The 27,672-nt window shown below is 45.3% G+C and overlaps 1 protein-coding gene across 4 annotated transcripts in view; it reads right to left on the reverse strand.

Moving 5' to 3' along the window:
• LOC124048570 (tyrosine-protein kinase JAK2-like) overlaps positions 1-27,672 on the reverse strand; it is a 77,056-nt gene that overhangs the window by 6,552 nt on the left and 42,832 nt on the right. For 3 of the 4 annotated variants that reach the window (XM_046369492.1, XM_046369496.1, XM_046369494.1), the window contains 13 exons: positions 26,788-26,933; positions 24,011-24,302; positions 23,612-23,731; positions 12,896-13,053; positions 12,702-12,813; positions 12,283-12,472; positions 11,252-11,373; positions 10,879-11,013; positions 8,616-8,703; positions 5,618-5,745; positions 5,102-5,240; positions 4,428-4,579; positions 3,728-3,878 (listed from right to left, as the gene is read on the reverse strand). In XM_046369492.1, coding sequence (XP_046225448.1) covers positions 3,728-3,878; positions 4,428-4,579; positions 5,102-5,240; positions 5,618-5,745; positions 8,616-8,703; positions 10,879-11,013; positions 11,252-11,373; positions 12,283-12,472; positions 12,702-12,813; positions 12,896-13,053; positions 23,612-23,731; positions 24,011-24,302; positions 26,788-26,933 — 1,933 coding nt within the window. The remainder of the gene's footprint in view (positions 1-3,727; positions 3,879-4,427; positions 4,580-5,101; positions 5,241-5,617; positions 5,746-8,615; positions 8,704-10,878; positions 11,014-11,251; positions 11,374-12,282; positions 12,473-12,701; positions 12,814-12,895; positions 13,054-23,611; positions 23,732-24,010; positions 24,303-26,787; positions 26,934-27,672) is intronic. The other variant, XM_046369493.1, reaches the window with a different exon arrangement.

A 27,672-nucleotide genomic window follows, 5' to 3' on the forward strand; every position in this document is an offset into this window, starting at 1 on the left:
AGGAAGAGCAGCTCCGTCTTGCCGAAGTTCAGCTTGAGGTGGTGATCCGTCATCCACACTGATATGTCTGCCAGACATGCAGAGATGCGATTCGCCACCTGGTCATCAGAAGGGGGAAAGGAGAAGATGAATTGTGTGTCGTCTGCATAGCAATGATAGGAGAGACCATGTGAGGTTATGACAGAGCCAAGTGACTTGGTGTATAGCGAGAATAGGAGAGGGCCTAGAACAGAGCCCTGGGGGACACCAGTGGTGAGAGCGCGTGGTGAGGAGACAGATTCTCGCCACGCCACCTGGTAGGAGCGACCTGTCAGGTAGGACGCAATCCAAGCGTGGGCCGCGCCGGAGATGCCCAACTCGGAGAGGGTGGAGAGGAGGATCTGATGGTTCACAGTATCGAAGGCAGCCGATAGGTCTAGAAGGATGAGAGCAGAGGAGAGAGAGTTAGCTTTAGCGGTGCGGAGCGCCTCCGTGATACAGAGAAGAGCAGTCTCAGTTGAATGACTAGTCTTGAAACCTGACTGATTTGGATCAAGAAGGTCATTCTGAGAGAGATAGCGGGAGAGCTGACCAAGGACGGCACGTTCAAGAGTTTTGGAGAGAAAAGAAAGAAGGGATACTGGTCTGTAGTTGTTGACATCGGAGGGATCGAGTGTAGGTTTTTTCAGAAGGGGTGCAACTCTCGCTCTCTTGAAGACGGAAGGGACGTAGCCAGCGGTCAGGGATAAGTTGATGAGCGAGGTGAGGTAAGGGAGAAGGTCTCCGGAAATGGTCTGGAGAAGAGAGGAGGGGATAGGGTCGAGCGGGCAGGTTGTTGGGCGGCCGGCCGTCACAAGACGCGAGATTTCATCTGGAGAAAGAGGAAAAAGGTCAGAGCACAGGGTAGGGCAGTGTGAGCAGAACCAGCGGTGTTGTTTGACTTAGCAAACGAGGATCGGATGTCGTCGATCTTCTTTTCAAAATGGTTGACGAAGTCATCTGCAGAGAGGGAGGAGGGGGGAGGGGGAGGAGGATTCAGGAGGGAGGAGAATGTGGCAAAGAGCTTCCTAGGGTTAGAGGCAGATGCTTGGAATTTAGAGTGGTAGAAAGTGGCTTTAGCAGCAGAGACAGAGGAGGAAAATGTAGAGAGGAGGGAGTGAAAGGATGCCAGGTCCGCAGGGAGGCGAGTTTTCCTCCATTTCCGCTCGGCCTTCCGGAGCCCTGTTCTGTGAGCTCGCATTGAGTCGTCAAGCCACGGAGCGGGAGGGGAGGACCGAGCCGGCCTGGAAGATAGGGGACATAGAGAGTCAAAGGATGCAGAAAGGGAGGAGAGGAGGGTTGAGGAGGCAGAATCAGGAGATAGGTTGGAGAAGGTTTGAGCAGAGGGAAGAGATGATCGGATGGAAGAGGAGAGAGTAGCGGGGGAGAGAGAGCGAAGGTTGGGACGGCGCGATACCATCCGAGTAGGGGCAGTGTGGGAAGTGTTGGATGAGAGCGAGAGGGAAAAGGATACAAGGTAGTGGTCGGAGACTTGGAGGGGAGTTGCAATGAGGTTAGTGGAAGAACAGCATCTAGTAAAGATGAGGTCGAGCGTATTGCCTGCCTTGTGAGTAGGGGGGAAGGTGAGAGGGTGAGGTCAAAAGAGGAGAGGAGTGGAAAGAAGGAGGCAGAGAGGAATGAGTCAAAGGTAGACGTGGGGAGGTTAAAGTCGCCCAGAACTGTGAGAGGTGAGCCGTCCTCAGGAAAGGAGCTTATCAAGGCATCAAGCTCATTGATGAACTCTCCGAGGGGACCTGGAGGGCGATAAATGATAAGGATGTTAAGCTTGAAAGGGCTGGTAACTGTGACAGCATGAAATTCAAAGGAGGCGATAGACAGATGGGTAAGGGGAGAAAGAGAGAATGACCACATGGGAGAGATAAGGATCCCTATGCCACCACCCCGCTGACCAGAAGCTCTCGGGGTGTGCGAGAACACGTGGGCGGACGAAGAGAGAGCAGTAGGAGTAGCAGTGTTATCTGTGGTGATCCATGTTTCTGTCAGTGCCAAGAAGTCGAGGGATTGGAGGGAGGCATAGGCTGAGATGAACTCTGCCTTGTTGGCTGCAGATCGGCAGTTCCAGAGGCTACCGGAGACCTGGAACTCCACGTGGGTCGTGCGCGCTGGGACCACCAGATTAGGGTGGCAGCGGCCACGCGGTGTGGAGCGTTTGTATGGTCTGTGCAGAGAGGAGAGAACAGGGATAGACAGACACATAGTTGACAGGCTACAGAAGAGGCTACGCTAATGCAAGGAGATTGGAATGACAAGTGGACTACACGTCTCGAATGTTCAGAAAGTTAAGCTTATGTAGCAAGAATCTTATTGACTAAAATTATTAAAAATGATACAGTACTGCTGAAGCAGGCTAGCTGGCAGTGGCTGCATTGTTGACTTTGTAGGCTAGCTGACAGTGGCTGCGTTGTTGACACTACACTAATCAAGTCGTTCCGTTGAGTGTAGTAGTTTCTACAGTGCTGCTATTCGGGGGCTAGCTGGCTAGCTAGCAGTGTTGATTACGTTACGTTGCGTTAAAAGAACGACAATAGCTGGCTAGCTAACCTAGAAAATCGCTCTAGACTACACAATTATCTTTGATACACAGACGGCTATGTAGCTAGCTATGTAGCTAGCTACGATCAAACAAATCAAACCGTTGTGCTGTAATGAAATGAAATGAAAAATGTGATACTACCTGTGGAGCGAATCGGAATGAGACCGGGTTGTTGAGTGCGGAAGTTCTATTCAGTAGACGTTGGCTAGCTGTTGGCTAGCTAGCAGTGTCTCCTACGTTAAGGACGACAAATAGCTGGCTAGCTAACCTCGGTAAGTTAAGATAATCACTCTAAGACTACACGCTCTAAACTACACAATTATCTTGGATACGAAGACAGCAAAGACAACTATGTAGCTAGCTAACACTACACTAATCAAGTCGTTCAGTTGAGTGTAATAGTTTCTACAGTGCTGCTATTCGGTAGACGGTGGACGTTTGCTAGCTGGCTAGCTGCTGGGCAGATAGCAGTGTAGACTACGTTAGGACGACGAAATACGAAGTTGCAATAGAAGTGCTGACTGTTTCACTTTGTTGTCCTCTTTCTTTTCCTTTTTCTTCTGTCCTTCTTTTGTCCTTATTTTGTCTTCCTTTCTTCTGTTAACTAGATATTTTTTGTTGTTATTCTTTGTAAGCTAGCTAGCTTCTTCCAGGAGAGTCCCTAGCAACTGCTTAGCAACAAGTAAACAATTCTGCTAGCAATTCACCTAGCTAAGATAACTGTACAATTTTATGAAAAAAATAGTTAATTTTTCAAAAGCCTGTCTTGTTTAGTTTGTTCCTTGTTTTGTCTTCTATTGAGTCTTGCAGTTTTCTCTTGATTTTTTCGATGTACTTCACTCTAAAAAAACATTTAAATCTCAATAAATACAGGAGCTCATTTTTCAGCAGCTGCTCAGAGACAGGATGGAATACAATCAATCCACGAGACCTTCCGTAAATCAACTAAACAACAATAATAATATGCTACCCAAAATGACCCATCGCCTATATTCAGTATAAGTAGTCCACTCGAGAATCGAAACCACAACCCTAATGTTGCCAGCACCATGGTTCAACACGCTGAGCCATTGGAACATCATCAGGTTTTAGTAAAATGACTAGAATGACATCTTTGTCTGTCGGCAGATCAGTAGAAAGATGAGGGCTACTGACCAGGAGTGAAGAGGCTGTTGAGGTCTCTGATGACAGCTCTGAAGGAAGGTCTGTTGGAGGGCTCATAGTCCATACAGCTGTTGATGAGATTGGCCAGCTCTGTCCACTTCGGAGCAGGCAGCTGGTGGCGGTCCTCATAGAACAGGCATTTCTACAGAGGGAGATAATAAAGATCAGAGCGAGTACACAATGTTGGCATTATATAAGTATCCACGATGTCCCTTCTCCTTGCACACAACAGTTTTATGTGGAGGCAAAAATAAACCTCTTTTCACTTGGTTTATCTGTGATTTCAGATCAAAAGTAGGTTTTGTGTATTGTTTAGAACAGGTATTTCTAGCAAGGAAAATACATTGAAGACATGAGTGCCAAAACATGTTGGTTTCAATAATAGATTTGATTCATTATACACATTTTTAGAAGACCACAAACTATGGCCCTCAAAACATAACACAACAGAGGAACGAAACCCTACACAGCTCAAAAGCTTTTAATTTCCTGCCTTTTATTTGACTTCCTGCTTGTGAACTACCTTGATATTTGGGTGTAATTTACAGTGTGCTATACAAACAACGCTACAGAAACAGGAGATAGGCTCCTGCCCTTCTGGCTCAGACATGGCTTTCAAACTAAATGAACTATTTATTATTGCTGTGATTAATATGAATTGCCCAACAACAACACCTCCCCCAGTCTTTACCTTGGAGCAGTCCAGTGTGCCGAGTGGTTTGTCTCCTCCACTACAGATCTCCCACAGGGTTGTGCCGAAGGCCCACTTATCCGTGGCCAGAGTCAGGTGTCTAGGCACCTCTATACACTCTGGAGGCACCCAGGGGATACGCTCCACCAAGACTAGAGGTTATAAAGAAGAAGGAGGAGGATGAGTTTCCCTGTGACAACGGACTATACAGTAGTCAGCTTTACCCTACCGTTCTTCAGGTGAGGGTTGAAAATAAAACCTGAGCGAGAAGAACTGCATAAGTTCAGGGATATTTTTGTTTCGTTTTTTTATAATTGCCACTGCAATAGCCACAGAAATAGCCGACATTACTTAAAAGAAAAGCGCTTTGAGAAATGCCTGGAGTTTCTACCTTTGCATGCTTTCTGCATGGTTACCCCTTTTTTGTTTTATTTCCTAGTATCTCCTCTTGGTGGAGGAGAGCGGAGGGGTGGCGAAGAGAGGAGTGTCCTCTAACGACACAGTATTTGTTTCCTTTGTAATATTTTATACGTGGTGAATACCTTGCATCAACACCGTCTGAGGAAGACTTGTTTGGTTCTAAATGCCCTGTAAAATTGCACTGTAAAGAACATGCATAAGTTCAGTAAAAGTATCATTTCTTAGTAATAACTGATACAAGAGCTGGTGCCCACCATCTTTGGGCAGGACAGTGATGCTGATTCCAGGGTCACTCAGTTTGATGAAGGGAGGGTTCCCAGTCTTCTTGTCCTCCTCTCGGATCAACAGGACGTTCTTGGCACACACATTTCCATGGATCAGGTTCTTATCCTCCTGTTACACACAGAATATGACAGACTGCAAATAAAAGTAATACCATTACGGTGCCCCACACACAGCTGATTGAAATAGTCAACTAATCATCAAGCTTCACAGTGGACTGTGGGTCAGATTCAAACCCATGTCAACTCTGGTATGGGTGTTGTAGGCAGCGGCACTGACTGCTAGACCACCCAGGTCACATAGCGGACACTTTGAGCCGAATCGATTTACAGTGATTGCATACATTTTGTGTGTGTGTGTGAAACCTGGAGGTTCTTCTAGGAGATGATGATAAGGGTCTTACTAGGTCATTGTTTCCACCTATGTGGTGTATGTGGCAATGAAACTTCTTAAATGTGTTACTGTATAACTGATTGGATTGGTGTTACCAGGTAATGCATAGCCCAGGCTAGCTGCTTGGCAACCTCTAGCTTCCATGTGATGTTTACAGAGCTCTTATTCTTCTTCAGGTATGTATCCAGGGAGCCAAGCTTCACATACTCCTGCACCATCATGTCTGAAAAGCAACGGATTATAATTCAACAATCACAGCTGTACTACCGCAGCACATTACAGTGATATGTGCCAAATTGTACAAAAAGGGGATTTCAAACTGCCATAGAACTCCATATTGCCGCGACGAGGGCAAGCCATTTCCAAGCTTCTAATGGTTAATAAGGACTGTTGGGTAAAAGCATCCAATCTCCATCTCTATCTACCCACAGGGATGCTGGCCCATGTTGACTCCAATGCTTTCCAAAAGTTGTGTCAAGTTGGTTGGATGTCCTTTGGATGTTGGACCATTAACACACATGGGAAACTGTTGATCGTGAAAAACCTAGCAGCGTTAAACTTCTGGACTCAAACCGGTGCGCCTGGTACCTACTACCATACACCATTCAAAGGCCCATTCACCCTCTGAATCGCACACATACACAATCCACGTCTCAAAATGTCGCAAGGCATAAAACGCCTTCTTTAGCCTGTCTCCTCCCCTTCATCTATACTGATTGAAGTGGAGTTAACAAGTGACATCAATAAGGATATCGATTTCACCTGGTCGGTCGATGTCATGGAAAGAGCGTGTTCTTAATGTTTTGTACAGTCTTGGCCAAAAGTTTTGAGAATGACAAATATTAATTTTCACAAAGTTTGCTGCCTCAATGTCTTTAGATATTTTTGTCAGATGTTACTATGGAATACTGAAGTATAATTACAAGCATTTCATAAGTGTCAAAGGCTTTAATTGACAATTACATGAAGTTGATGCAAAGAGACAATATTTGCAGTGTTGACCCTTCTTTTTCAAGACCTCTGCAATCCACCCTGGTATGCAGTCAATTAACTTCTGGGACACATCCTGACTTACGGCAGCCCATTCTTGCATAATCAATGCTTGGAGTTTGTCAGAATTTGTGGGTTTTTGTTTGTCCACCCGCCTCTTGAGGATTGACCACAAGTTCTCAGTGGGATTAAGGTCTGGGGAGTTTCCTGTTTTGTTCCCCAACCCACTTAGTAATCATTTTTGCTTTATGACAAGATACTCCATCATGCTGGAAAAGACATTGTTCGTCACCAAACTGTTCCTGGATGGTTGGGAGAAGTTGCTCTCGGAGGATGTGTTGGTACCATTCTTTATTGATGGCTGTGTTCTTAGGCAAAGTTGTGAGTGAGCCCACTCCCTTGGCTGAGAAGCAACCCCACACATGAATGGTCTCAGGATGCTTTACTGGTGGCATGACACAGGACTGATTGTAGCGCTCACCTCGTTTTCGCCGGACAAGCTTTTTTCCGGATGCCCCAAACAATCGGAAATGGGATTCATCAGAGAAAATGACTTTACCCCAGTCCTCAGCAGTCCAATCCCTGTACCTTTTGCAGAATATCAGTCTGTCCCTGATGTTTCTCCTGGAGAGAAGTGGCTTCTTTGCTGCCCTTCTTGATACCAGGCCATCCTCCAAAAGTCTTCGCCTCGCTGTGCTTGCAGATGCGCTCACACCTGCCTGCTGCCATTCCTGAGCAAGCTCTGTACTGGTGGTGCCCCGATCACAAAGCTGAATCAACTTTAGGAGATGGTCCTGGTGCTTTCTGGACTTTGTTGGGCGCCCTGAAGCCTTCTTCACAACAATTGAACCGCTCTCCTTGAAGTTCTTGTCCTTGTTAACACTCACACCTGTGTTTTAACGAGAGGGTCACTGACATGATGTCAGCTGGTCCTTTTGTGGCAGGGCTTAAATGCAGTGGAAATGTTTTGGGGTGGGATTCAATTCATTTGCATGGCAAAGAGGGACTTTGCAATTAATTGCAATTCATCTGATCACTCTTCATAACATTGTTGGTCCTTCTGTAGCTCAGTTGGTAGAGCATGGCGCTTGTAACGCCAGGGTAGTGGGTTCGATCCCCGGGACCACCCATACGTAGAATGTATGCACACATGACTGTAAGTCGCTTTGGATAAAAGCGTCTGCTAAATGGCATATATTATTATATATTATTGTGGAGTATATGCAAATTGCCATCATACAAACTGAGGCAGCAGACTTTGTGAAAAATAATATTTGTGTCATTCTCAAAACCATTGGCCACGACTGTACACTCAGTTTATAGTGCCATACAGACACTTATTGTACACCTTGTATATGTGGAAGGGTTTCTTATGCCACAGAATGTGGAAAAAGCCATCCTTTCTATCCTTAGGTTTTAAGTATGAATGTCACATGCCCAGTGAAAGTACAGTGAAATGCCTTTCTTTCAAGCACTAAACCCAACAAATAACATAAGGTAGGTGTTCTTAATGGTTTGTACACACCGTGTATAGAGCAAGGCCTGCTTTATATGCTGTGGCAGCACTTGATGTATTAGCTGCCTGCTCCAGTCATTACATCATAGGATTAACCCAGGGCATCAGTCCATTTAGTAGTCACAGGTCACAGCTACTGTAAGCCTTTTAGTCCAGGCAGACAGTGTGGTGACCAATGCTGGCCCTAATGCTAACCCACAGAGAACACGGACCATGTGGCCAGGGTCATGTTCATTAGGCACCAAATGGAAGAAAACGGACAAAAAAAGAGAGGGACTACCTGGACTTGTCCAATAAAAAAAACACATTTTTGTGTTCTGTCACGTGCCCTAATGAACATGACCCTGTTGTGTTCAACCTGCCTCAGCAGGACTCCATTAGAAAAACACCCGTATCCCATCATAATAGACACCTTCACTGATCCTCAGACAGACGACACTGACTGCAGAGACAGACAAAGGTCAACAGTGTTGTAGAGAGGGCAGGGAAGTAGGGAGAGTTCAGGAGCTATGGTTGGGAGGGAGAGGTAGGCTATCAGAGGAAAAGGCGGGAGGAACAGAATAACTGAATTGAGGGATGTCACTTACTTTCCTCCCCGCAGACACACACGCCATAGTTGAGGAGCATGTGCTTATGGGACAGCTGGCTCATCATACTGGCGGCTTCAAAGAACGACTGGTGAGAGACACAATTGAAAATGCAAACATAGTAAATGAACAAATTCCATTTGCAAAACAACATTTTCCGGTCCCTTTCAACAGTGGTAGGAAAAGTACCCAATTGTCATACTTGAGTAAAGGTAAAGATACCTTAATAGAAAAGGACTCAAGTAAAAGTCGGCCAGTAAAATACTACTTGAGTAAAAGTCTAAAGTATTTGGTTTGAAATATATCAAAAGTCAATGGAATTGCTAAAATATACAAAAGAAAAAGTAAAATAATTTCAAATTACTTAAATTAAGCAAACCAGTCTGCACAATTTTCTTTTTTTCTTTAGCCAGGGCCACACTCAGACATAATTTGCTAAATGAAGCATGTGTGTGTTAGTGAGTCCACCAGATCAGAGGCAGTAGGGATGACCTGGGATGTTCTCTTGATAAGTGTGTAAATTGGACAATTTTCCTGTCCTAGTGTAACGAGTACTTTTGCGTGTCAGGGGAAATTAACTGAGTAAAAAGTCCTTTATTTTCTTTAGGAATGTAATGAAGTAAAAGTAGGCAAAAATATGAATAGTAAAGTACAGACACCGAAAAACTACTTTACAGTCGAAGTCAGAAGTTTACATACACCTCAGCCAAATACATTAAAACTCAGTTTTTCACCATTCCTGACATTTAATCCTAGTAAAAATTGCCTGTCTTAGGATCACCACTTTATTTTAAAAATGTGAAATGTCAGAATAATAGTAGAGAGAATCAATTATTTCAGCTTTTATGTCTTTCATCACAGTTCTGCTCACACATTCTCTATCGGATTGAGGTCAGGGCTTTGTGACACCTTGACTGTTGTCGTTAAGCCATTTTGCCACAACTTTTGAAGTATGCTTGGGATAATTGTCCATTTGGAAGCCTCAAATGAGACCAAGCTTTAACTTCCTGACTGATGTCTTGAGATGTTGATTTAATATATCCACCTAATTTTCCTACCTCATGATGCCATCTATTTTGTGAAGTGCAGCATTCCCTCTTGCAGTAAAGCACCCCCACAACATGATGCTGCCACCCCCATGCTTCATGGTTGGGATGGTGTTCTTCGGCTTGCAAGCCTCCCCGTTTTTCCTTCAAACGATGGTCATTATGGCCAAACAGTTATATTTTTGTTTCATCAGAACAGAGGACATTTCTCCAAAAAGTACTATCTTTGTCCTCATGTGCAGTTGCAAACCGTAGTCTGGCTGTTTTATGGCAGTTTGGGAGCAGTGGCTTCTTCCTTGCTGAGCGGCCTTTCAGGTTATGTCGATATAGGACTTGTTTTACTGTGGATATAGATAATTTTGTAGCCGTTTCCTCCAGCATCTTCACAAGGTCCTCTGCTGTTGTTCTGGGATTGATTTGCACTTTTCACACCAAAGGACGTTCATCTCCAGGAGACAGAATGAGTCTCCTTCCTGAGCGGTATGACAGCTGCATGGTCCCGTGGTGTTTATACTTGTGTACAATTGTTTGTACAGATGAATGTGGAACCTTCCTTCATTTGGAAATTGCTCCCAAGGATGAACCAGACTTGTGGACATCTACAATTGTTCTTTTGATTTTCCCATGAGGCCTTGAAATACATCCACAGGTACACCTCCAATTGACTCAAATTATGTCAATTAGCCTATCACAAGCTTCTAAAGCCATGACATGATTTTCTGGAATTTTCCAAGCTGTTTAAAAGGCATAGTCAACTTAGTGTATGTAAACTTCTGACCCACTGGAATTGTGATAGTGAATTGTAAGTGAAATAATCTGTCTGTAAATAATTGTTGGAAAAATGACGTGTGTCATGCACAAAGTAGATGTCCTAACTGACGTGCCAAAACTATTGTTTGTTAACAATACATTTTTGGAGTTGTTGAAAAACTAGTTTTAAATGACTCCAACCTAAGTGTATGTAAACTTCTGACTTCAACTGTAAGTAGTACTTTAAAGTATTTTTACTTCAGTACTTTACACCACTGCTTTCAAAAACAGATGCAGACTTGTATTCAAGTCAAATCAAGACTAGCTCCTGAACCAGACAGCTCTCTTAGGGTCATATCCTAACTTGGATTTAAATGGAGTTTTCACTTTTTCATGCATTGATTTCAAATCAAAGACTAAGTTAAGATGAATCTCTTACTGATGTGAGAGTCATTTTCATAACTAACCTCAGAGTAGTTGCGATGGGCCTTGTCCAGGATCTTGACAATGACGTCCATCTGGTGAATCTCTCCATAGTCCCCAAGCTCCTTCCTCACGCCACGGAAGATCTTAGTGAACGTTCCCTGACCCAGACTATCTTTCTGTAACACACAGGGAACACAATCAATTCCCTGGTGCTTAAGTGGTAGGTCTGTTACTACCCCCAACCTACCCAATAATCGCCTCTTCAGAAGTATTTTTTGTACGTGTGTGTGTGTGTTTGTACAGAACCCAGTGGCCTCTGCTCTCAACCTAATTGACCAGAGCTATTATTTTTTAGTAATGAGTGAGGAGGAATACAGATAGGTAGAAAAATAGTGTTTGAGAGAGGTATCTTACGATGACAAGGTCCTCCTTGCGTATCTTGTGGAACACCATCTGGCTAATGTGTCTGTGGAGGGAGGGGGAGAGCGGCACCTCAGCACCCTGGTTACCCCTGCAGACCAACAGGTTAGACTTGTCTGCAGAAAGATGGGGCAGAGATGAAGATGTAGAGTTAGGGGTATGTAAAGAGATCTTCGTCTCCCCCGTAACTCCTTAAGTTACCTGTGAATATAGGGTAGAACGCAGCTAGTGGGGTACATAACATTTTGTTATTGTATGTGAGTCAAGACCGGGAGGGGGACAAGAGGTCCGAGACCGAGCCAAGACCAGAAAAATGCAAGTCCAATTCAAGACTAAATGCCACCAGTCACATTTTGACTTAATGGGTGGGACCGTTTTTACAAAAACGTAAGGAAACAGGTCACTGAGCAACAGTGAGCAAGTAGTTTTCCCACAGTCTAGCTAGCTTTTGTTGTTGGCTAGTTTGCAGCGGTTGCAGCAGGTATCAAAGACGATGTTGTTACTAATTTGTTAGCTTCTTCCTAACTTTGAACAAGAAGTTCCAAATGATCATCATCTGGTGAGCGGAACTGTGTTTTGTGTTGCAGCGCTTGCTGTTAGCCATCTCTTTGAAAATAACTTCTGTGCGTTAACCATAGTTGCATTCAAAGTGGAACCTACAGCATTTTAGCAACATGAAATCTTATTAGAATCGGTTCATATAAATCGCACTTTGGAAAGTATTCAGTATTAGGGTCGTTGCCCTGATGGAAGGTGAACCTAGTCCGAGGTCCTGAGTGCTCTGGAGCAGGTTTTCATCAAAGATCTCGATCAGTGTGTCACGTCTCCTTTTGAAGGATAGTGCATTATTTGTTTATTAAACTCCTGTGATAATATAGATCGAGTGTGGCTGGAGAGCGAGCCCAAACGTTTCCCCAAATTGCTAACATTGGTCAATGAAATCAAGTAGGAGAGTTTATATTATTATTATAAACACAAAAACACAGCTATGACCCATTGTTGCTCCTTATCCCCTGACCTCTCACCTTTAGCCTTTGGCGGGCAGCACTTGGTGAACTTGAAGATGTATCCGTCAGAGCGCAGCGCCTCCTTCTGGTAGCAGTGGAGCAGCTCCCTTAGAGAGCTGAAGCTCTTCTTAGCCCCAGAGAGGACGTACTCTCCCTGGTCCGTCTTCACTATCTGGCAGTGCTTAAACTCCACCAGGCTGTCACTCTGCTTCAGAGAAGAGAGGGGTAACAGGTTAAAGACAGATACACACAGAGACAGACATACACTTTTGACAGTAAGGTTATAAAATGTTCACATGAGGAGAAAGGCTACTATAAGTCTGTTCTGGACTAAACATGAATAGTTCTAGTTTTAAAGTTAGAGCAGTGGGTCAGGGGACTCTGGGGCCACTCAATCCATCAGGTCACACAGCAACAGTATCATGCATTGTACTCACCCCCACTACAAAGGTCAGGAAGTATTTGTTGTAGTCCTTAGGGCTGCTGCGGAGGATGTACAGACCCTTATGATTCCCAGACCGTCGCAGTTTACTGGTCGCAAACTCCATCCTGAGGACAGAGATGGAGAGGACAGATGGGTTCAGTCATGGTCGAGTGTGAGCGTGAGCGTACGCACATACACTTGACTTACGAAACCGGGCCGTGACAGTAGCTCTGAATGTCCTCCAGCAGCTTTGGGGGCGCCGTCTCTTTACACAGGTAGTGGTGGGAGTCTGCTATGAGCCGGTAGTAGCCATCCACCAAGGACACAAAGGACAGAGCCTCGGACAGGGAACGGAACTCCAGCTCCTGTGTAGTAGGGGAGAGAGAGAGCGCGAGAGAGAGAGAGAGCGCGCGAGAGAGAGCGGAGAGAGCGAGAGAGAGACAGTTTAAAGAAGATGGAGGAAAAGAGAGGGTTGGGTCAGTACTCTGACATGCTTTTCTAACGGAAAAGGCCTCGTTGTTCCTTTGAGCCAGATATGAACCAGCAACCTGACAAGGCCAACGTAATTAATCCGGTCAAAACTAGGACTGTTTGTGGTAACCGTATTTACCACCACACTGGGTAGCTGCAGGAACAGGCTTGGAGAGCCCGTGGCATATAGCGTTTGGGCGAAATATCAACTGTCCCGCAATGTGAGGCTTCATGCTCCTGGAACAGTGGTTGATGTGTGGAGTGAAATAACTGGAGTAGCCTACCCAGCATGACTGAAAAAAATCATTATCGCAATAATTCATCGATATTAAATAAAGAGATGATTGTTTGAAGAAATGACGTCTCTCTCAGTACTGAATTTCCAAGACACCCGTAGGCCTAGTAAATTTCCCTGTTCATCCCCGTCATTTGGTGACATTCATTTATGTTATTGCATGTGCTACAGTAATTTACCGTTCTCATTCCCAGAGAGGAAACGTTGAATGCAGAGTTCACCACCTGCTACACTTGTGAGAAACAAGTTTTGGTTAATCATTTCATAAACATCATTTTAGGTGTTTTGTCAATTTTTTTTCATTGCCTTTTGTTTGGAGTGCTCCATGTGAGCAATGAGCATGTTTGTGGTTTCTCTGCGCCTGAGCACGCCGACCTGCTCAGTTGATACATCGTTGCACTTCACGAGCGATAGCTCAAGACAGGTCAGAATGAAAGGGAGGAGTAGAACGATTAATGTGATTGAAAGAACCTAGAATTTAATCTGGAAATGTCCTATTTTTATTTGTCAGCTTTAGGCCGATGTATTTTACTTAGTTGACCACGGAAGTTATAGGCCCACTGCTGCATTGTAGGCTCTCTGAGTTTCACGCCCTTACGCCTAATTCCTTTAGCCGCGTATCAATGTGTCCATACGGCAAAGACCGATTGATCCTGCATTAGTTGAATTTGAACTTTTAGATTAATATCATTTTAATTCAGATTATGATTAACCACGTGACAATAATGTTGAGAAACAATGATATTATTGAAATGAAATTGTTCCACGAATCATAACTGGCACACAGATGCAGTAGGTAGAAATGTTAGGAGAAATTGTAAGCTTCCCTAAACTTGAAACTCACACGCGGCTTATGGTCTTCATTATGACACCCAATAACAAAATTAGCGCACACAAGAGGTCCCATGGGGGGGGGGGGGTTATTATTATTATTTTTAATGTCACTCCTATAGAAATCAAATGCCGCCCTGGAATAGTCCGGCGGGCGAAAATATGATCACTTGATGATCACAGCGTGTGCAGCCTGAGACAAAGAACAGAGCGCAACTTTTTTGGGCTACTTTCTCAAACGCATCAATAGCCTATAGTTGCACTATGCAGCCCATATACGGTCTGATTTGTAAGACATTCTAAGACTTGCATCACTCACAACTAAAGCCGATAGCCTATAGGACCGGTTTCAAATGATCACTTTTATGCTCAACATAGCCGCGTCGGAATGGGAAAAATATCCTTCACATTTTATCTCGCCAACCTCAATTATATTCTTCTTACTATACAATCATAGATTTGGCACGGGACATAAGCATATCATGTCTGCTAAATGAACAAGCCTACAGCCTATGGCAATGTGCATAGCAAAATAACATACAGTAGGCCAACTCATATCCTGTTCTTCTGAAACACATTTTCTTTATATCATGTTTCTTTAGACCTGCCTAAAATAATGCATTTATTGTGATGGTATATATTACATTGATTTATTAGAAAGTGTTAAATATGTATATGTTCCAAGTGCGCTTATGTGCATGCAGGCCTGGAGATGCTGAATGTGTTTGTTAATTACCGTAAGATGATAATTGGCTGACAAAATGTAATTACCACCACAGTCCTAGTCAACACCCACAAGGCTGTGTGGCGCAACAGTATTCCAGGGCACATTCTCAGAGCATGTGCAGAACTGTTATGCAGATGAATGAGGACCCAAAAGCGACTTGGCGAAAACAGAGTCTTTATTCCAGTAAAGGAAATATGCAATAATCCTAGACAAATCGGAGCGGTAAACAAAGCATAAAAAACAATTCCACTCGTAATGACGAGGACAGACTGGAGACTCGACCATAAACTGTAGGTTGCCTCGGGAAGGCACTGACCGTAGCAGACTCAGACACCTGCTCACCATGCAGCATCTGAGGGAAACACGACACGACAGGGCGAGACAAGGACACAGCACGGTGAACAATATACAAGGATCCGACAGGACAGAAACGGAAAACAAGGGGAGAAATAGGGACTCTAATCAGGGGAAAAGATAGGGAACAGGTGTGGAAAGACTAAATGATTGATTAGGGGAATAGGAACAGCTGGGAGCAGGAACGGAACGATAGAGAGAAGAGAGAGAGGGAGGGAGAGAGAAAAAAGGGAACGAACCTAAAAAGACCAGCAGGGGGAAAACGAACAGAAGGGAAAGCAAAATGACAAGACAATATAAGACAAAACATGACAGTACCCCCACTCACCGAGCGCCTCCTGGCGCACTCGAGGAGGAATCCTGGCGGCAACGGAGGAAATCATCAATCAGCGAACGGTCCAGCACGTCCCGAGACGGGACCCAACTCCTCTCCTCAGGACCGTAACCCTCCCAATCCACTAAGTATTGGTGACCCCGTCCCCGAGAACGCATGTCCATGATCCTACGTACCTTGTAAATAGGTGCGCTCTCGACAAGGACGGGAGGGGGGAGGGAAGACGAACGGGGTGCGAAGAAAGGGCTTGACACAGGAGACATGGAAGACAGGATGGACGCGATGAAGATGTCGCGGAAGAAGCAGTCGCACAGCGACAGGATTGACGACCTGGGAGACACGGAACGGACCAATGAACCGCGGAGTCAACTTACGAGAAGCTGTCGTAAGAGGAAGGTTGCGAGTGGAAAGCCACACTCTCTGGCCGCAACAATACCTTGGACTCTTAATCCTACGTTTATTGGCGGCTCTCACAGTCTGTGCGCTGTAACGGCAAAGTGCAGACCTCACCCTCCTCCAGGTGCGCTCACAACGTTGGACAAACGCTTGAGCGGAGGGAACGCTGGACTCGGCAAGCTGGGATGAGAACAGAGGAGGCTGGTAACCCAGACTACTCTGAAACGGAGATAACCCGGTAGCAGACGAAGGAAGCGAGTTGTGAGCGTATTCTGCCCAGGGGAGCTGTTCTGCCCAAGACGCAGGGTTTCTGAAAGAAAGGCTGCGTAGTATGCGACCAATCGTCTGATTGGCCCTCTCTGCTTGACCGTTAGACTGGGGATGAAACCCGGAAGAGAGACTGACGGACGCACCAATCAAACGACAGAACTCCCTCCAAAACTGTGACGTGAATTGCGGGCCTCTGTCTGAAACGGCGTCTAACGGAAGGCCATGAATTCTGAACACATTCTCGATGATGATTTGTGCCGTCTCCTTAGCGGAAGGAAGTTTAGCGAGGGGAATGAAATGTGCCGCCTTAGAGAACCTATCGACAACCGTAAGAATCACAGTCTTCCCCGCAGACAAAGGCAGACCGGTAATGAAGTCTAGGGCGATGTGAGACCATGGTCGAGAAGGAATGGGAAGCGGTCTGAGACGACCGGCAGGAGGAGAGTTACCTGACTTAGTCTGCGCGCAGTCCGAACAAGCAGCCACGAAACGGCGCGTGTCACGCTCCTGAGTAGGCCACCAAAAGCGCTGGTGAATAGAAGCAAGAGTGCCTCGAACGCCGGGATGACCAGCTAACTTGGCAGAGTGAGCCCACTGAAGAACAGCCAGACGAGGAGAAACAGGAACGAAAAGAAGGTTACTAGGACAAGCGCGCGGCGACGCAGTGTGCGTGAGTGCTTGCTTAACCTGTCTTTCAATTCCCCAGACTGTCAACCCGACAACACGCCCATAAGGAAGAATCCCCTCGGGATCAGTAGAAGCCACAGAAGAACTAAAAAGACGGGATAAGGCATCAGGCTTGGTGTTCTTGCTACCCGGACGGTAAGAAATCACAAACTCGAAACGAGCGAAAAACAACGCCCGACGAGCATTAAGTCGTTTGGCAGAACGGATGTACTCAAGGCTCTTATGGTCTGTCCAAACGACAAAAGGAACGGTCGCCCCCTCCAACCACTGTCGCCATTCGCCTAGGGCTAAGCGGATGGCGAGCATTTCGCGGTTACCCACATCGTAGTTGCGTTCAGATGGCGACAGGCGATGAGAAAAACAAGCGCAAGGATGAACCTTATCGTCTGACTGGAAGCGCTGGGATAGAATGGCTCCCACGCCTACCTCTGAAGCGTCAACCTCGACAATGAATTGTCTAGTGACGTCAGGAGTAACGAGGATAGGAGCGGACGTAAAACGTTCTTTTAGAAGATCAAAAGCTCCCTGGGCGGAACCGGACCACTTAAAACACGTCTTGACAGAAGTAAGAGCTGTGAGAGGGGCAGCAACTTGACCGAAATTACGAATGAAACGCCGATAGAAATTAGCAAAACCTAGAAAGCGCTGCAACTCGACACGTGACCTTGGAACGGGCCACTCACTGACAGCTTGGACCTTAGCGGAATCCATCTGAATGCCTTCAGCGGAAATAACGGAACCGAGAAAAGTAACGGAGGAGACATGAAAAGAGCACTTCTCAGCCTTCACGTAGAGACAATTCTCTAAAAGGCGCTGGAGAACACGTCGAACGTGCTGAACATGAATCTCGAGTGACGGTGAAAAAATCAGGATATCGTCAAGGTAGACAAAAACAAAGATGTTCAGCATGTCTCTCAGAACATCATTAACCAAATCCTTGAAAAACAGCTGGCGCATTGGCGAGACCAAACGGCAGAACCCGGTACTCAAAATGCCCTAACGGAGTGTTAAACGCCGTTTTCCACTCGTCCCCCTCTCTGATGCGCACGAGATGGTAAGCGTTACGAAGGTCCAACTTAGTAAAGCACCTGGCTCCCTGCAGAATCTCGAAGGCTGATGACATAAGGGGAAGCGGATAACGATTCTTAACCGTTATGTCATTCAGCCCTCGATAATCCACGCAGGGGCGCAGAGTACCGTCCTTCTTCTTAACAAAAAAAAACCCCGCCCCGGCCGGAGAGGAAGAAGGCACTATGGTACCGGCGTCAAGAGACACAGACAAATAATCCTCGAGAACCTTACGTTCGGGAGCCGACAGAGAGTATAGTCTACCCCGAGGAGGAGTGGTCCCGGGAAGGAGATCAATACTACAATCATACGACCGGTGAGGAGGAAGGGAGTTGGCTCGGGACCGACTGAAGACCGTGCGCAGATCATGATATTCCTCCGGCACTCCTGTCAAATCGCCAGGTTCCTCCTGAGAAGTGAGGACAGAAGAAACGGGAGGGATGGCAGACATTAAACACTTCACATGACAAGAAACGTTCCAGGATAGGATAGAATTACTAGACCAATTAATAGAAGGATTATGACATACTAGCCAGGGATGACCCAAAACAACAGGTGTAAAAGGTGAACGAAAAATCAAAAAAGAAATAGTCTCACTGTGGTTACCAGATACTGTGAGGGTTAAAGGTAGTGTCTCATATCTGATACTGGGAAGATGACTACCGTCTAAGGCGAACATGGGCGTAGGCTTGTCTAACTGTCTGAAAGGAATGTCATGTTTCCGAGCCCATGCTTCGTCCATGAAACAACCCTCAGCCCCAGAGTCTATCAAGGCACTGCATGTAGCACCCGAACCGGTCCAGCGTAGATGGACCGACATAGTAGTACAGGATCTAGATGGAGAGACCTGAGTAGTAGCGCTCACCAGTAGCCCTCCGCTTACTGATGAGCTCTAGCTTTTACTGGACATGAATTGACAAAATGTCCAGCAAGTCCGCAATAGAGGCACAGGCGGTTGGTGATCCTCCGTTCCCTCTCCTTAGTCGAGATGCGAATACCTCCCAGCTGAATGGGCTCAGTCTCTGAGCCAGAGGAGGGAGATGGTTGCGATGCGGAGCAGGGAAACACCGTTAACGCGAGCTCTCTTCCACGAGCTTGGTGACGAAGATCTACCCGTCGTTCTATGCGGATGGCGAGAGCAATCAAAGAGTCCACACTGGAAGAAACCTCCCGGGAGAGAATCTCATCTTTAACCACTGCGTGGAGTCCCTCCAGAAAACGAGCGAGCAGCGCCGGCTCGTTCCAGTCACTAGAGGCAGCAAGAGTGCGAAACTCTATAGAGTAATCCGTTATGGATCGATCACCTTGGCATAGGGAAGCCAGGGCCCTAGAAGCCTCCCTACCAAAAACTGAACGGTCAAAAACCCGAATCATCTCCTCTTTAAAGTTCTGGTAATTGTTAGAACAATCAGCCCTTGCCTCCCAGATAGCTGTGCCCCACTCTCGAGCCCGGCCAGTAAGGAGTGATATGACGTAAGCAACCCGAGCTCTCTCTCTAGAGTATGTGTTGGGTTGGAGAGAGAACACAATATCACACTGGGTGAGAAAGGAGCGGCACTCCGTGGGCTGCCCGGAGTAACAAGGTGGGTTATTAACCCTAGGTTCCGGAGGCTCGGCAGACCAGGAAGTAACAGGTGGCACGAGACGAAGACTCTGGAACTGTCCAGAGAGGTCGGAAACCTGAGCGGCCAGGTTCTCCACGGCATGACGAGCAGCAGACAATTCCTGCTCGTGTCTGCCGAGCATGACTCCTTGGATCTCGACGGCAGTGTTACGAGCGTCTGTAGTCGCTGGGTCCATTCTTTGGTCGGATCCTTCTGTTATGCAGATGAATGAGGACCCAAAAGCGACTTGGCGAAAACAGAGTCTTTATTCCAGTAAAGGAAATATGCAATACTCCTAGACAAATCGGAGCGGTAAACAAAGCATAAAAAACAATTCCACTCGTAATGACGAGGACAGACTGGAGACTCGACCATAAACTGTAGGTTGCCTCGGGAAGGCACTGACCGTAGCAGACTCAGACACCTGCTCACCACGCAGCATCTGAGGGAAACACGACACGACAGGGCGAGACAAGGACACAGCACGGTGAACAATATACAAGGATCCGACAGGACAGAAACGGAAAACAAGGGGAGAAATAGGGACTCTAATCAGGGGAAAAGATAGGGAACAGGTGTGGAAAGACTAAATGATTGATTAGGGGAATAGGAACAGCTGGGAGCAGGAACGGAACGATAGAGAGAAGAGAGAGAGGGAGGGAGAGAGAAAAAAGGGAACAAACCTAAAAAGACCAGCAGGGGGAAAACGAACAGAAGGGAAAGCAAAATGACAAGACAATATAAGACAAAACATGACAAGAACAGCTGGAAGGGATATTCACAGTCATTTTCAACCTCTCCTTGTGCCAGTCTGTAATTCCCATGTTTCAAGATGACCACCATCAATCCTAGTCCCAATAACTTTTAAGGCTTCATGCCACAATGACTACCGCCCTGCAGAACTCACATCTGTAATCATGAAGTGCTTAAAGAGGCTGATTATTTATGGCAGACATCAACACCCTCATCCCAGACACCCTAGAGCCACTCCAATTTGCAAACCCTCTCAATGGATCCATAGACGACACAATCTCAATTGCACTTCACACGGCCCTAACCCGCCTAGAAAAGAGGAACACCTATGTGAGAATGCTGTTCATTGACCACAGCTCAGTGATGAACATTATTGTCCCTTCCAAGCTTAGGACACCGGAACACCTCCCTCTGCAACTGGATCCTGGACTTCCTGACGGGCAGATCCCAGGTGGTGAGGGTAGGCAGCGTCACCTCCGCCACGCTGACCCAAGAAACTGTTCCACACATACAAGGTGTACAAGTGGCTGTAGGGTAATAAACAGTAAATACGTCCTCTCACTGTCAACTGTGTTTATTTTAAGCAAACTTAACACGTGTAAATATGTGTGTGAACATAACAAGATTCAACAACTGAGACGAACTGATCAAGTTCCATAGTCATGTGACTAAGAGAGATGGAACAATGTGTTCCTGAACAAAGGGGGGGGGGGGGGGGGGGGGGGGGGGGTCAAAACCAAAATTAACAGTCATTGCAGCTGGTGTCCACACCAGATACAGACGGCATCCCCAGCCGCGCCCTCAGAGCATGCGCAGACCAGCTGGCTGGTGTGTTTACGGACATATTCAATCAATCCCTATCCCAGTCTGTTGTTCCCACATGCTTCAAGAGGGCCGCCATTGTTCCTGTTCCCAAGAAAGCTAAGGTAACTGAGCTAAACGACTACCGCCCCGTAGCACTCACTTCCGTCATCATGAAGTGCTTTGAGAGACTAGTCCAAGACCATATCACCTCCACCCTACCTGACACCCTAGACCCACTCCAATTTGCTTACCGCCCAAATAGGTCCACAGACGATGCAATCTCAACCACACTGCCCTAACCCATCTCGACAGGAGGAATACCCATGTGAGAATGCTGTTCATCGACTACAGCTCGGCATTTAACACCATTGTGCCCTCCAAGCTCGTCATCAAGCTCGAGACCCTTGGTCTCGACCCCGCCCTGTGCAACTGGGTACTGGACTTCCTGACGGGCCGCCCCCAGGTGGTGAGGGTAGGCAACAACATCTCCACCCCGCTGATCCTCAACACTGGGGCCCCACAAGGGTGTGTTTTGAGCCCTCTCCTGTACTCCCTGTTCACCCAACACTGCGTGGCCACGCACGCCTCCAACTCAATCATCAAGTTTGCGGACGACACAACAGTGGTAGGCTTGATTACCAACAACGACGAGAAGGCCTACAGGGAGGAGGTGAGGGCCCTCGGAGTGTGGTGTCAGGAAAATAACCTCACACTCAACGTCAACAAAACTAAGGAGATGATTGTGGACTTCAGGAAACAGCAGAGGGAACACCCCCCTATCCACATCGATGGAACAGTAGTGGAGAGGGTAATAAGTTTTAAGTTCCTCGGCGTACACATCACAGACAAACTGAATTGGTCCACCCACACGGACAGCATCGTGAAGAAGGCGCAGCAGCGCCTCTTCAACCTCAGGAGGCTGAAGAAATTCGGCTTGTCACCAAAAGCACTCACAAACTTCTACAGATGCACAATCGAGAGCATCCTGTCGGGCTGTATCACCGAGGGCAAACTACCTGCCCTCCAGGACACCTACACCATCCGATGTCACAGGAAGGCCATAAAGATCATCAAGGACAGCAACCACCCGAGCCACTGCCTGTTCACCCCGTTATATCATCCAGAAGGCGAGGTCAGTAAAGGTGCATCAAAGCTGGGACCGAGAGACTGAAAAACAGCTTCTATCTCAAGGCCATCAGACTGTTAAACAGCCACCACTAACATTGAGTGGCTGCTGCCAACACACTGACACTGACTCAACTCCAGCCACTTTAATAATGGGAATTGATGGGAAATTATGTAAAATATATCACTAGCCACTTTAAACAATGCTACCTAATATAATGTTTACATACCCTACATTATTCATCTCATATGTATACGTATATACTGTACTCTATATCATCTACTGCATCCTTAAGTAATACATGTATCACTAGCCACTTTAACTATGCCACTTTGTTATACATACTCATCTCATATGTATATACTGCACTCAATACAATCTACTGTATCTTGCCTATGCTGCTCTGTACCATCACTCATTCATATATCTTTATGTACATATTCTTTATCCCCTTACACTTGTGTCTATAAGCTGTTAGTGTCTTAACGACCATTACCACAGGTGCATGTTCATTAATTGTTCATAACAAGCATGGGAAACAGTGTTTAAACCCTTTACAATGAAGATCTGTGAAGTTATTTGGATTTTTACAAATGATCTTTTAAGGACAGTGTCCTGAAAAAGGGACATTTCTTTTTTTGCTGAGTTTATAAACTGAGTGTACAAATCTATCCATGACAAAGACCGACCAGATAAATTCAGGTGAAAGCTATGATCTATTATTGATGTCCCTTGTTAAATCCACTTCAAATCAGTGTAGATGAAAGGGAGGGGACAGATTAGAGAAGGATTTTTAAGCCTCGAGTTAACTGAGACATGGATTGTGTATTAGTGCCATTTAGAGGGTGAATGGAAAAGACAAAAAGATTAAAGTGCCTTTGAACGGGGTAGGGTAGTAGGTGCCAGATACACCAGTTTGTGTCAAGGACTGCAACACTGCTGGGTTTTCCCACATACAACAGTTTCCCGTGTGCATCAAGAATGGTCCGACGGACATCCTGCCAACTTGACAACTGTGGGAATCATTTGAGTCAACATGGGCCATCATCCCTGTGGAATGCTTTCGACACCTTGTAGAGTCTATGCCCCAACGAATTGAGGATGTTCTGAGGGCAAAGGGGGGGTTTTCAACTCAATATTAGAAAGGTGTTCAATATGTTCATCTTGTCCCTCTATGAGTTAGGTTAGGAAGGGTGGTCGTACCAGAGTCTGATGGTCCTGTCTGTTGATGGTGACGATACGACTCTCGATAGCACCGCCCTTGTTGGCCTGCTTAATGCTGATGTCTATAACCTCAGGGAAATCACAGTACGTCTGGAAACCCTGAGAGACACCGGGAGAGAGAGAGATAGTGAGCAAGAAAGAGAAGTCACATACAGTAGCAGCAATCCTGAATGCACAACATTCAAACGCCCTTCCGCTTACTCTCTATGAAACTATGAAATGATTGCATGAGACAATTGAAACGCATAACTAATCAGTCATTTTGTGGTCGTTTCAGCACGGCATATGCCGTTTCCAAGAAGAGAAGAATAGAAAGAAAGGGCAATAAGAGGACAAGAAACAAGAAGAGAAAGAGAAGAGAATGCTACTTCTCCCTACCTTTTCTATCTCCATATCCTTCCCCTGGGACCACTGAATTCCATTGTTACCCGTGACGACGATGGTGACCTCTCCAGCCGAGGGCTCTGTGACACGGAAGCACTCGGAGTAGAGGGCTGGCTGCAGCATCTCCAGATTTGCCAGGTATTTGAGCTTGAGATCGCGAGCGGTGGCATTACACTGGCAGAACTGCTGGATGAACTTCTTGAAGCGATGGCGGATCCTCTTCCGGGTCACAAAGTGGTACTCCTGGATACGGGCACGTATGTCCTTGGGTAGGAATGACTTATAGCTGGGGGGGGGGGGGGCAGAATGGGATTGGTTTAGTTACAATTGGGTGCATTAAATACTAGTATCAATAGCAGCCAAAATATGAATTATGTGATAGAATATCATGTTTTAAGAAAGGACATTTTTTTTAATGTAAAAATTAGCAACTAACAGAAAATAATATATATTTTAAATACATGGGCTGGGTTGGATTGGAGGGAGGTGTGGTGTGATGGAGTGAGAAAAGGAGGCCCGGGTGAGTACGGACACCGTGTCTCATGAAATATTTAATGACATGGGTTTATTATGTTCTGTAAAGGATGTCATGAACACGTTTTCAATACTGATAATCTCACACACACTACGAGTTTATATGTTCATTGATTTGCATGACCAGTGCCTTCAGAAAATATTCATACTTTACTTATTCCACATTTTGTTATGTTAAAGCCTGAATTCGAAATTGATTTAATATTTTTTTTTTATCTTACCCATCTACACACAATACCCATAACAACAAAGTAAAAACATGTTTTTAGAAGTATTTGCATATTTATTGAAAATGAAATACAGAACTCTCACATTTTCATAAATATTCACAACCCTGAGTCAATGTTAGAATCACCTTTGGCAGTGATTACAGCTGAGAGTCTTTCTGGGTAAGTCTAAGAGCTTTGCACACCTGGATTGTACAATATTTGCCCACTATTTATTTTTTTAATTCTTCAAGCTTTGTCAAGTTGGTTGTTGATCATTGCTTGACAGTCTTTTGCCATAGATTTAAGTCAAAACTGTAACTAGGCCACTCAGGAGGTAAATCTTGATAAGCAACTCCAGTGTATATTTGGCCTTGTGTTTTAGGTTACTGTCCTGCTGAAAGGACAGTTAATTTATCTCCTAATTTCTGTTGGAAAGCAGACAACCAGGTTTTCCTCTAGGATTTTGCCTGCGCCTAGCTCTACTCCATTTATTTTTCATCAACAAAAAATCCCAATCCTTACAGATGAAAAGCATACCCATAACATGATGCAGCCACCATCATGCTTGAAAATATGTGATGTGTTGTTGGATTTGCCCAAAACTTAATGCTTTTTTATTTAGGACATACATTTGGTTAAAAGAAATCTATCCATTTCAGCTTTTCATATGTAATTCATTTGAAAATGAATAGAAAAATCTAAAAACATAATTCCGCTGGGTCATGTGCTGAATGCATGGACAGCACGGTTAGTCTTCTAAAAAGTGACATTTGGAGAAATAGCTGCACCTCTTGAATTTTGAGTTTTTGACAAAGTGTCACAGAAACTGCAGAATATGCTCTTTCAGATACTACGTAGAAATCAAAATGTTTTACCTGCATGTGACCGAAGAAGGATTTGATAAAGCAATGCTCCTTTCTCTGCATCTGTCAATTACAAGATGCGCCCATCTCTTCATGTACAATTTGAGTACCGATAGGCCTAATATTGTCACTCATCAGATTGTCAATTTAATCTGGTCTATAGGCTAACTCTTACTACGTGTTAAATTCGTTTTGGTATAGTTTAGGTGTAGTTTAGGAGTAGTTTAGGAGTAGTTTGGATGTGCCGGCTGTCTGGCATCGTTTGTTTCCCACTCATCAACTTGGATCGAGTCAAGGATATGTTTTGCGTTATTCTAAAGGCCTACTGCAACACACAGCATGTTTTCATTTCCTGTACAATACATTTGATTAGTAATAGAGTCCTAGTAAATAAAACAGTACCATAACAGCTTATTTTTACAAAATAAAACGTAAACGAGAATGTATCAACCTGCAAGGTGCGTGGTCAAATTATTAACATAAGCCAACACTGATAAATAGGCATAACAAACTCATCAATTACACTATTGTTCTGAATTAAATCAACCTCTTCATCCTCATCATTCATTTAGGCCTCATTTAAATTTGATTGTGAAGTAACTTCCATAATTATTGCCCATTCATTCATTCATTTGTCATTCAGTGAGTGAGTGAGTGAGTGAGTGAGTGAGTGAGTGAGTGAGTGAGTGAGTGAGTGAGTGAGTGAGTGAGTGAGTGAGTGAGTGAGTGAGTGAGTGAGTGAGAGAGTGAGAGAGTGAGTGAGAGAGTGAGAGAGTGAGAGAGTGAGAGAGTGAGAGAGTGAGAGAGTGAGAGCCGCATTAGCGCCTGGCTAGGTACCAATGTCCTACAGCACATTGTCTTGGCGGAATGAATTGGGAATAAGTGTGAGAAAAAAAATGTACGGGTAAATGAATGGGTAAAAAGGCCAATTGGAAGCTAGGGATTTAGGGATGATTAGGTGGCCAGGAAGGAAATACAAATGTCAGGTTAACATTTTAGCCAGGACACAGGGTTAACATCCCTATATCTTTAGTGACCACAGCGGAGGCTATGCAATCCACCTGGTTTGACCTTTGTGAACGCCGCTTTGTTTACCAAACGATTCCTAATACATTTTTCGTTGCTTTGAGGTTCAATATGCTCCATCTTCCTCCAGTGTACTCGCCTGGTGTCGTTGAAGATGTCCACAGGAGCCTGGCTGCTCTCCTTAGCCATCCTCATCATATCCAACACAGCCATGCCAAGACACTCCTCCTGGGCCTCGTGGTTTACTGGGATACTGACCCAGCCATCCACAAAGTCACTACGCCACTGAGGGAGGGAGGGAGGGAGGTACAAGCCAGAAAGGAAGAAGTGGCAGAGGAAGTAAATAGGCAGGCAGATACAGGGTACAGGTGGCATAAGGTGAAAACAGAAAAGGGGAGAAGAGTAAGAAAAAAAGGGGGAGAGGGATAACGTTGACATGACATGAGAGAAGAGAAACGGCAGATAGACCATCTGATTAGGCACAAAGCAGTTGTTCAAGCCTCAAATCTGTAGTTATTCAGCCCTATCAGTGTCATGCCTCTCTCTGTCCCCATGGGCCCACAGTTATTAAAACCCTAGCCAGTACAGTTTCACTTTCTAAATTCTACGTGGATAACATCCACTAAAACCACAGACACCGGCCTCGACTAGATAACTAATGCACGAACCAGACAGAACATCTTGAGGAACATTACCCAACTTTCGAAGATTACGTGGAAACCAGGTACCTCAGTTCTCAGAATGTGTACTAAAGAGTCAACACCCCTTTCCTTACAGCAACCCAGGGCCTAACTTGTCCTAAACTACTGTCGGAAAGTGACTAATTGACTTGAGCATGTTTTAGTATGTTTATAATCATATAAGCATCCTAGCAATAGTGAATAACATGTTATGGGTTTGATAGATGCCCCTGTGAGACAGGAGTCAAATGGTAGAGATAATAGATTGCGAACACCTGCCCTGTGTCTTATAGCTTAACTGTGTTATATTATATTCACTCATTATGATTTGCATCATGGTATCC

The sequence above is a fragment of the Oncorhynchus gorbuscha genome, linkage group LG11, assembly GCF_021184085.1.
Source record: "Oncorhynchus gorbuscha isolate QuinsamMale2020 ecotype Even-year linkage group LG11, OgorEven_v1.0, whole genome shotgun sequence".
NCBI lineage: Eukaryota > Metazoa > Chordata > Actinopteri > Salmoniformes > Salmonidae > Oncorhynchus > Oncorhynchus gorbuscha.